This window comes from Galeopterus variegatus, unplaced genomic scaffold (genome assembly GCF_000696425.1).
Source record: "Galeopterus variegatus unplaced genomic scaffold, G_variegatus-3.0.2 Scaffold1584, whole genome shotgun sequence".
In the NCBI taxonomy this organism is placed as follows: Eukaryota; Metazoa; Chordata; class Mammalia; order Dermoptera; family Cynocephalidae; genus Galeopterus; species Galeopterus variegatus.
In genome coordinates, this window is record NW_007727695.1 from 259,727 (window position 1) to 270,860 (window position 11,134).

General features: G+C 42.4%; 1 protein-coding gene and 1 pseudogene across 1 annotated transcript in view; one reads left to right on the forward strand and one right to left on the reverse strand.

Annotated features, from left to right (window-relative positions):
- Positions 1–6,682: 6,682 nt before the first annotated feature.
- Positions 6,683–11,134, reverse strand: part of NNMT (nicotinamide N-methyltransferase) — an 18,393-nt gene continuing 13,941 nt past the window's right edge. The window contains exon 3 of the mRNA XM_008577827.1: positions 6,683–7,148. Within this exon, the coding sequence (XP_008576049.1) occupies positions 6,719–7,148 (430 nt within the window). The 3' untranslated portion in view covers positions 6,683–6,718. The remainder of the gene's footprint in view (positions 7,149–11,134) is intronic.
- Positions 8,771–11,134, forward strand: part of LOC103594595 — a 4,795-nt pseudogene continuing 2,431 nt past the window's right edge.

Genomic DNA, 11,134 nt, shown 5'->3' on the forward strand with positions numbered 1-11,134 from the left:
CATGAACTGTGGGAGAGTTTTCAGAGAAACGTTATGCTTATGCTGAACAACAGCTGGTTTGCTTTGAATTTACAAGCACAGTGAACCTTGTCACTGATACTTCCCTTCTTTGCTTTGGGTGCTAGGAAGCTCTGAGCCTGAGCCCCTGATTAGGTAAAGGGAATGAATTTTCTAATTTTAAATACAAGCACCAAAGGTCCTTTCAAGGAAAACACCTTGAAAGCTTGAGGGAAGGGAAGCCCCAGGAGTGTGGTCTAGACTTTAAGAAGCAAGTGAAATAGAGAGATGAATACAGGTATTTGGGAGGGGAGGCAAGTGGCCAGAGAGGAGGGAGCAGGGGACCAGAGAAAGGGGGGCCGGCAGAGCAACAGGGCGAGGGGCAATTGGAGATAGTGAGTCACTGAGAAACTGCCCACAAGATTAAGAGCAAGGGTGCTAAGTATTTTAAGTTGCTGTGGCCCTATGCATGAACCACTTTTTACTGTCCTGAAGCCTCAGTAAAGTCTACTACTCGTATATCCCTGTATTAGGGCCAGTGAAATTTCAGAAAATAAAGGGATCAGGATAGGTCTGGTCAAGGGTCATGTGGTGCAGAAAAGGATCAGCACATGCTTGCAGTGAATGATTCACAAACTGAAACACAGAGGAAGTGAGAGCTTTGGCCCAGGGGTTACCAGGAGAAATGCAAGTCACCGCCCCCCAAATTCCCTGAAAGATGAGACGAATTGTTATGGGTTATGTAAAGGATGGAAATTTGAGCCAACTTCACTTAAATCTTAAAGGATGGGATTAACCCAGATGGTACTCATGTTAGAGTTCTATTTTAACAAGTGTTGTCCTCTGATTCATAAATCATAAAATGTTGGATCTCATAGGTACCTAATTTACAGGTGAAGTTGCTCGCCCTGATCACAGTCTCAATTTCTTCACCTATAAAATAGGAGGTTTTGACTTTTAATTTTTAAAATCTTCACTCACAAGCAAGATTACAAATTCTGCAATGGCAAGGGTTATGTTATGCGACTGAGATTTTTATGGCATTTAACAAATATTAGAGGGTGATAAGAGAGGACAGAAACTGACCTTTGAGAGGTAAGGGGACAATGAGCTGACAGCTTGCCCTGCTCCTTCTAGAAGGACCTACTTCCTCCCTTTGCCTATGGAGTGTTTACGTCCCTGTTCTCAGAGATGATACCAGTCACTGGGGTAGTAGGCTTCAAAGTGAGTTATTCTTGTTATGACCGATCTTTCTAAAGATTAACCTAGTTACTGTTTACAGTTGTTGTTTTTTCTTTTTGATGGCTGGCCAGTACGGGGATCCAAACCCTTGACCTTGGTGTTACAACACTGTGCTCTAACCAGGTTAGCCAACCGGCCAGCCCTGTTTACAGTTCTTTAATACTCCTCTTGTGTTTAAACATTTAAGAGCTTTTCTCTGAAAGGAGAGAGCCAATAAGCTATGAGGAAAGAAATTATTTCCTGGTTTTCAACACTGAAGTCAGAACAAAGGCAATATTAACTCATAAATATTTGTTGAGGGCTTAAAATTCAACCCCAACTCTTGCCCTGAATTCATCAGACACTATGAAAATAAAAATTAAGGTTTTAAGCATAGAGGTTTGGAGCAACCTTAGCCATTACGAAGACTTCTTCACTTTTTAAATATTAAATAACCAGGGTTTGAAAAAGCATGAAAACTTCTTTCCCTTCTTTGAATAACAGGAAATAGGTGGTTGGTGATGAGTTAACTGCATAATCTAATATTTAACATTTCTCATGCTAATCTGACCAAAAGAATCTGTATGGTTTATTAAATTTTGCATTCTGTGTATAGACCTAGAAGGAAAAAATTTTAATGTACCTATAAAAATAATTATACATATTTTCTTTTTAAGGAAAAATATGCGGAATTCCCCTTCCCTCTTCCCTAGAAGCCTCATAAGTACAGTGTACAAAAGAAAATACTGTGGAGAGGCTTCTAGTTTGGGAAGGTTTAACAAGTTTAATTCCTTCATGTATAAATGGGCAAATTCAGGAAAGGGCTTTAACAACAGTCACCTGCGCCCTCTGCTGGCAACAGAGGGCCAAGGAAAGCGATTCCACTCAGTGGTGGTTTTCTTTGCAATAATCTTCCATCAAAAAGAAAGCACTTCATCCATCGCGCACAAAAATTTTTTGAGAGAAGCTGACCTATACTTGGGAAGTTAAAGCTATAAGAAAGGTGTGGTTTGTTTCGTTCTGGGCCTGTGTCAGAAGGACAAAAGGTCCTGAATGGCTGACTTGAGAACCCAAAAATCTAGTACTTAAGGGCCTGTAAGAATGCATTCTTTAGGATCTCCCTCAAAAGGATGTAAGTTCCATCAGGCCAGAGCCTGTGTCGTCCTCAGCGTAGGATCCTCAGCCACCAAGTCAAATGTCTAGAGCATAATAGGGATGCAATAAATATCTTTTGATATATATTGGACACTCTGGATTCTAGGAGCCCACAGTGCTGACAGGTATAAAGTGCATGCAGGACAGGTTTTGAAGGCTGTGCTTACACAGTTCATTAAGGGAATCTTAATGAATGTAGCAACATGTGGTTTCACAGCTGTCCTAGAAGGGGTTAGTAACACCAAAATTACTTAATGCAGGTGGAGCATTCCTAATCCAAAATCCAAAATGCTCCAAAATCTGAAACTATCTGAGCACCAACATGATGCTCAAAGGAAATGCTCATTGTTACATTTCAGATTTGGGAATTTGGGGTTAGAGATGCTCAACCAGTACGTATTCTGCAAATATTTCAAAATCTGAAAAACCAGAAATCTGAAACACATCTGGTCGTAAGCATTTCCCATACTCGACCTGTATCTATCACTTAGGTTACAAAATGCCTTCAGAGGTATCTCATTTGATCTCAATACAGTCCTGGGAGATGATAATTATCTCTGTTTTCCAGAGGGGTCCTGAACCTGAGAAAGGTAGAATGATGTTCTCATGGCAATTGAGCGATTAAGCTACGACTCAAGTGTTTTCTGTCCCTCGGGTCCTGAGGTTTTTCCACCTCTTCTTAATCTCCATAAGATTCACTGGTCGCTTGCACTCTCCACATTGGCTGAAGCTAAATTTAGAGGGGGAAGTTACAGCTTTCAGAGCTCAGCCTAGTAAGTCGTATCATGGACATTGCTTTTATTACTCTTGTCAGCCAGACGGTGAGAATTACGAAGGCTGGGCTGTATGACATCAAATGGGTTAACAACCTTTTTCATAGCTTTCTTTCCCCAGCCATCCCCCAGGATATTACACACGGACTTATGGCTCCCTGCACCATAAAAGTTTGCTTAGGGTGAGACTGAACAACACTTCCCCAGAAAGTAGACCTAAAAAAAACCTGAGCTGGATCAGCGGTCAAAGAGATTTACGAGTTAGAACCAGAGTGACCCCTAGTCCATGTTTGCTCATGATTTGGTTGGTCTGTTTGATTTCAGGGAAAGCAAATGAAAAACCAGAAGCCAAATGTTTGCTTAGGTCCCAGCTCCTCTCGGAGAACAAACCTGTGGGGTGTCAGATATCAGGAGGAGGAGTCACTTCACGCCTTTGTACACGGTGTTCCCAGATTGCCCTTTTCTTCCCGGTAGCCAAACACACCCCGATTCAGCCTGCAAGACTCAGAGTAAATGCCACCCCTGCCCCCCAGCACTATGCCTGCCCCTCGCCCCACAGCATCCTGTGCTTGCTAATCTCAGAGCCCTTATCTGGCTGTGTTTTAACTGTTTGCATGTCAGTTTTCTCCAATGGCTCTTAGTCCTTTAAGAATGGGGGCTGCCTTTCATCTCTGTGTGAAAGAAAAATGTCGGCTATTAGAGAGGAGTTCCGTAGCCCAGAGTACAGCCCAGTGGCTTTTGGACTTTTTAAAAATCACAACTGATATGTAATAAATATATGTCATATCATGATCCAGTAACAAATATGTGTGTGTGTGTGTGTGTGTGTGTGCAGATGGATGGATAGATAAATTGATAGATAATGTTTGTAAAATTGAAACAAAACTTCACAAAATAATATTACCTGAAGTGCTACTCTCTGGGGCTTTGCTTTCTAATTTTTTCTCTATTATTTTTTAAAATGTGTATTGGGGTGCACCAAATTGATTTTATGACACACTAATGAATGGCAACTTGCAGTTTGAAAAGTATTGGTGTAGTTGACACTTCATCTGCCGTCCCTCTCCCCTTGTTTTCTGATTTTCTGTTTGTATCTATTGAGGGCCTTAGAACTGGGGGAGGAAGAAGGAGTTTGGGATTGGGGGATACAGCAGGAAAGAGAGTAATAGAGGATGGGTGGATCACAGAGGATGTAATACCTGCCTATTCCCTGTTCAGTCCCTTGGGCCAGGTCGAGCTCCTGTAAGTAGCACCGAGTGTTAGAAACCAACCAGACTTTAGCAAAAGAATTAAATACTGACTCACGCGGCAACATGGATGGACCTTGAAAATATTATGCTGAGTGAAAGAAGCCAGATACAAAAAACCATATATGGTATGTGCCCATTTATATGAAATTTCCAGAATAGGTATTAGTTGCTACAGGTATGTGGTTTCTTTTGGGGTGGGGGGTGATAAAAATGCTCTGGAATTAGACAGTGATGATGGTTGCACAACTTTGTGAATATACTAAAGACTACTGAACTTAAAAGGGTGAATTGTATGGTATGTGAATTATATCTTAATAAAGCTGTGATTTAAAAAAAAAAAAAACCAACCAGACTGTTCATGACAAACTTTACACAGATGTTCCTCACCTTACCATGAAATTGTGTCCCCAATACACCCATCGTAAGTTGAAAATACCATGAATTTAAAATGCATTTAATATACCTAATCTACTGAACATAATAGCTTAGTCTAGCCCACCTTAAACATGCTCAGAACTCTTACATTAGCCTATATTAGCTGGGCAAAGTCACCTCACACAAAACCTATTTTATAATAATAATTATTAAAATTGTATAATAATAAAAATAGAAATAATAGAAATAAAAGATCAAAATTCAAAAGTTGAAGTAGTTTCTACTGAATGCAAATAGTTTTTGCACCATTTTAAGTCGAAAATTCTTAAGTGGAATGTAAGTCGGGGACCATCTATAAAATCTTGGGCACAAACAAGGTTGCTTCAGGATCTAGATCAGGGGTCTACAAACTACAACTGTTGGGCCAAATCCACCTGTCCACTTGATTTTGTAAATAAAGTTTTATTGGAATGCAAACACATATTTTTGTTTGCAGTATATTGTCTGTGGCTGCTTCTGCTACAACTATAGAGTTGAGAAGTTGCAATGAAGACTGTATGGCCCACAAAGCCTAAAGTATTTACTGTGTGGCCCTTGGCAGAAAAAGTTTGCCAGCCTCTAGTATAAATGGAACAAGTTCCCTACCTCTCTGGGAGGAAACCAGCATGGCTATGAGGCATCCAAGGCAGAACCCTGGGCATGGGCAGTATATTTCTCAAAACAGTCCAGCTGTCCCTCCCCAGCGTTCTCAGGTGGAGCATGTGGACTAGCAGAAGCACAGCCTGAGCCGGAGGGGCTGAGCAGGTGCATTCTAGGTGGGACTGCTGCCTCAGGTGCACTACTGCTTTTGGGAGCACCTGGAAGCAATTGGGCTCTTACTGTGCAAAGATGAGGGCTCTTGAGCCAGCTGACACAGGGGTTTCATTGGCATTCTCTGTGCCTGCTGCAGGAAAAATACATCAAGGGTATTAAATAAATATTTGCTGAATATTTCTTAAATCGGAAAGGAACTGGTGGCATGTGGTGTCCAAGCTGAGTTTTATTGCAACCCTTCTGAAAGGCAATGCCAGTAAAGAGCCTGGATGCCTGCAGCCCCCAACGGGAATCCTCTCTTCTCCTTAAAGATCAAGACATCTTTTCTCAGGTGCTTTGGCAACCAATATCAAAGATGATAATTACTATAATGATTATAGCTAGCATTTATTGAATGCTTATCATTCTATATCCTTTATGTGTAGCAATTCATTTTAATTCTCTTAAAAAGTTCTATCTTAATCTCATTTGACAGATGAGGAAACTGAGGCACAGCACGGTTATGTAAGTTGCCCAAGAAGAAACCCAAGCAAGGTTATGTAACTTGCCCAAGAAGAGCTATGCTCTTTGTAGCTTAAAAAAAGAAAATTGGAATGCTGGGATGAACAGAAATGCTGGATAGCTATTCTCTGACCCTGAGGCCAGAGTAGTCGTGACACCAGGAGAGTCCAGCAGTGAAGGGCTGTGCCCAGGGCAGCCTGATCAGCAGCAGAGGCTGGGGTGTGGGACCCTCTCCAGGGAAAAGGCAAGAGTTACAAAACAGGAGAAGCCTGTTCCCAAGACAGGAGGAGGCAGCTGGTCCCCTAGGAAAGTAATAGTGAATAACTGCACACATACTCCTCCTCCATAGGCAGATATGGGCTTGAGCCACCGGACCTGGATGTTCAGGGAAAATGAGATCTTTTGTAAACACAGGCAGTGAAGACTGGATATACCAGTTACTCATCTTTGGGTCCCAAAGCATCGCCACACACAGGTAGAGGCCAGAGTAGGTGGACAATGAATTGTTCTTAGATGGACTGGCTGCGCCAACCCTGTCCTAGATGTGCCATCGGGCTCCAGTCACTTAGCCTCTCCTCAGCACAATGACCATGGCAGTTAGAACGTCAAAGAACCTGCTTTAATTGAGATTAATCAAGATCTGCTCAGCTTCCGCCCCACCAGCGAGAAAAGTCCTTCATTGTCGGCTATGGTGGACGAATAAGCTTGAGGAATCACCTCAAACCGTTCAATTGTGTAGCCAGCCTCTGTCACTGCAGCCTCTACTGCCTCCGGGCCCAGAGAGAGGCTGGAGAACCTCTGCTCGCCGATCATGTAGTAGCTGCTCTTCAGCGCATCCACGATCACCAGGAAGCCCCCTGGCTTCAGCAGGCTGCTGAGGTTCTGGAGGGCCATGCGGAAGGCAGAGAGGTCTGGGCAGGCGGCGTTCAGGCACAGCGTGCTCAGCAGGCAGTCGGCCGAGAGCAGTGGGACGGCCCCCAGCGGCCGGCTCTGGGTGACATCACACTTCAGCACCTGCTTGACCGCCCACCTCAACTTCTCCTCCTTCTCTGGCCCCTTGACTCTGAAAAACACAAGCCAACAGACAGCACTTGCTACTGCAGTCGTGAAGACCCTAGATCTCTTTGGTCAGGGCTGAAAATGGCAGTGTTGTCCCAAAGGTGCATATTTAGGACCTTCTCTAATGGGAAAGCAGAGAAAGAAGAAATGAGGGATAATTTTGGTTCCTGAATGTGACCACACTACCGTGAGTTGGGTTGAATGTCTTTATAATAACATAGAAATTATAACAATACTTAGCTGCCTTCTACCATAGACTTCCCTCCATAAAATTATTCTTTCTCCATTGCTTAGTATAGTGCCTGGCTCATTTATTATTATTTATCATTATTATCCTTGTCCCCTCTGCCAAACTGCAAGACAGAAGCTATTTGACCCATATATAGCAAATAATAATGAGATTAATATGCTGAAACAGTATCTTTGTAGTAGTTGCCGATCAGTGAGTGGGTGGAACCATCCACAGAGAGTTTTACAAACTGTCGATCACTATCCCACAGCCACAGCCGGGGTCCTCTGGAGAGAAGAAAACTGCTGGTTCCCATTCTCAGGCTCCAAAACAGTGTTGAACATAGAGAGTACGTTTTCTGCCAAAGATCATTTTCTTGGTAGCTTTGCCAGGAGTTCTGGCCTTTCCTGCCAAATCAATGGCATTTGTTGTGAGAAAGTCAATTAATGACAGAAGAGAAGACAAGGGCAGGAGATAGAATAGAGTTCCTTGGATCCTTTCTGAATACGTTAGGGGAGAAATGAAGGAACAAACTAAAAAATTAAATAAACAAAATTAAATAAACACATAGAGTACCCAAGAGAAACTGGAGCGAGGGGACAGACAAAGGAGAAAGAAATAGCAGAACATCGGAGAGGCGAGAGAAAGGGAAGAAACATTGAGCATGTCAGGTGTCCAGATAGCAGGAGTGATCTAAATAAACAAAATTAAATAAACACATAGAGTACCCAAGAGAAACTGGAGCGAGGGGACAGACAAAGGAGAAAGAAATAGCAGAACATCAGAGAGGCGAGAGAAAGGGAAGAAACATTGAGCATGTCAGGTGTCCAGATAGCAGGAGTGATCACTGGGTACCCAACTTGATAAAGAAGCTAATCAGCAAAGCACTGGGAGCAGACCCGGTCTTGCACTCAGGGAACACATTGTCCCTCATCTGATACTGACTCCAGGAGAAGACGGCCACTTGGGCCACAAGGCTTGAAGGATGCAGAGGATGGCCCAACATCAGAGCAGGTGAGAGAGAGACTTACACTGGGACCATTTCTGGTCATGAGGAAAAGTCAATGTCTTAAATAAAACTTGCAGATTTACCTCCAGGTAGAATAATCTGAGATAGTGGAAATCAGTTGTGGGCATCCAATTTAAAAATTCAGTTAAAAACTCAAGCCTAGTGCATATAATCAGTTATTTGCAAGCACCCTTCATGCTTGCTATAATTTTCCATTTAAGAAGCTTAGCAATAAGCATATGAGAAGATGCTCAACATTGTCGGCCATCAGGGAAATGCAAATCAAAACCATGAGATACCACTTTACATCCACTAGGATGGCTATAACAAAAGAGAGAGAGTGGCAGGTGCTGGCAAGAATGCACAGACACTGGAACCCATGTACACTATGGGTGAGAATGTAAAATAGTCCAGCAACTTTGGAAAACAGTCTGGCGTTTCTTCAAAAGGTTGAACATAGAGTTACCACAAGGCCCAGGAATTCTACTCCCAGGTATATGCCCAAGAGAAATGAAAACATATGTCCTCACAAAAACTTGTAAATCGATGTTCATAAATAGCCAAAGGGTGGAAACAATTCAAATGTCGATCAGCTTGTGAACAGGTAAATAAAATGTGGTATAGACATACATTGGAATATTATTTGGCAATAACCAAAAAATGAAGTTCTGATACATGCTACAACATAAATGAACCTGGAAGACATCATGTTAAATGAATGAAGCTGGACTCAAAAGGCCACATATGGTATGATTTCATTTACATGAAATGTCCAGAAAGAGCAAAGCTATAGCAACTGAAAGCAGACCAGTGGTTGCCAGGGGCTGAGGAACTTGAGGGAGATGAGAGTGACCGCTAATGGGTACAGGAGTTTTGGGGGGAGTTATAAAAATGTTCTAAAATTGTGGTAAGGGTTGCTCAACTCTGCGATGTACTAAAACTATAGAACTGCACACTTCAAATGTGCGTATTGATTGTGTGGCATGTGAGTTACATCTCAAAAAGCTGTTACATTAAAAAAGAGAGAAAGAGAAGCTTAGCAAGACGTTGGTTTGGGGGAATTTCTACCAACCACTAACCTGGTATCTACACAGAGAATAAAAGTCACCCTTGATTGGGTCTCCCTGCTCTGTTATCAAGGATAGAAATGGAAGTAAGGTGACCACATTGTCTTGATTTGTCTTAGACTTTTCTGGTTTTAGAACTAAAAATCCTATATTCTGGGTACTCCTTGTAGTCCTGGGCAAACTGGGACAGTTAGTCATCCTACAAGCAGGGAAACTGGTGACAAAGTTGCCACCAGCCTCGACAGAACATGGATGATTTTAGTAGAACATTTTAAGGATAAAAAATAATAATTCAACACTATGGAAGTCTGGGAGAAACATAGATTTGCATAGGCAAATTAATCTAGGACAGAAAACTGTAAACAACCTATCTGCATAGACGGATAATTTAAGTGCATACAGAAAGTTAAAGAAATGGCAACATAGTGTTCTTTCGGATGTGTTTAAAGATGATCCTCTTACTGGAACATTATGGGAACGTGTATTTAAGTGATTACGTCAGGAGCAGAAAGGACCTCTGTGCCCTCTTGTTTATTAAGCTATTTTAAAGACACAAGTTACCACAGAACTAGTACTTGCCAGTCAGATGATGATGGAAATTGTTCCCAAACTGTGACATACTGTGAAAGTCTTGAAAGCTCACAGAGAATGTGCCAATTTGAGAGGGAAATTTGTAAGAAACACACGCTGTCAGAGATACCTGCTTGTCCTTGGACATACAGCAAACATTGGTGAACTCAGTTGCCAAGGCAGCTGTGTAAAGATTATACCTCAGGGTTCCTCAGGACCTGCAAGTCCACCTGCAGGGAAATGGACTGCCTGGAGACCAGGCAATTACCAGCCAGCCTCACATTTAGCTCAAGGGGTAGGAAATCAACATACACCAGAAAAGTGTTATGCTGTTTTACAGAAAGCTAACAGCGGTGTGGCCATTTTTCTAGTTCTATAGATCTACTCTTTCAAATGAATCAATATGCAAAAAAGGCAGCTATCTGCTCTATAAATATGCTATCTATAAACCCCTGAGGGAGGTGGGAAGGGAGGGAGGAATGGAAAGGTAAAGAGGAGGCCTCCTGGGAAGAGCACTTTGTGAAAATGCCTTCCCATAGCCCAGCTAACTACCCTGCGATTTAGAGGAAGTTCTTCCCGCACTGTCTCAAAAAGCAGGTGGTGGATGAGAATCTCCTGGACAAGCTTTTTTCCATTATATTTGCCTCCACCGAGCCCCATCCCCAGAGGTTCCTGCAGGCTCTCCTGAGAGAGAAAATCATCAAAACATGTCAAGGAAATAAAGGCTTAATAAGCTTGGATGTCAGTGTAAGAATTGTAAGAGCAGGGAATAATCACCAGTAAGCCTTTGGTACAGACCACACCTGAATCAGGTGAAAGACATTCTAGAAGGGTCTGGAAAGCAAAGTGCATGCATTTATTTACTTTACAAATGTGTCTTGACTTCTGTTGTGTGACAGGAAGTGTGCTGGGCACTCGGGACACAGGATGAACAAATGAGAAAGAGATACTGTCCTATGGAGATTATGGTCTGGAGGGAGGAGAAAATTAATGCAATAATCATCCACAAAAATGGCAATTAAAACTGAGAAATGCACAGAAGGAAGAGAACACGGCACTAACGGAGGAATGTTGGGAGCTTGACTTGATCTACAGTATCAGGGAAAACTCCTCTA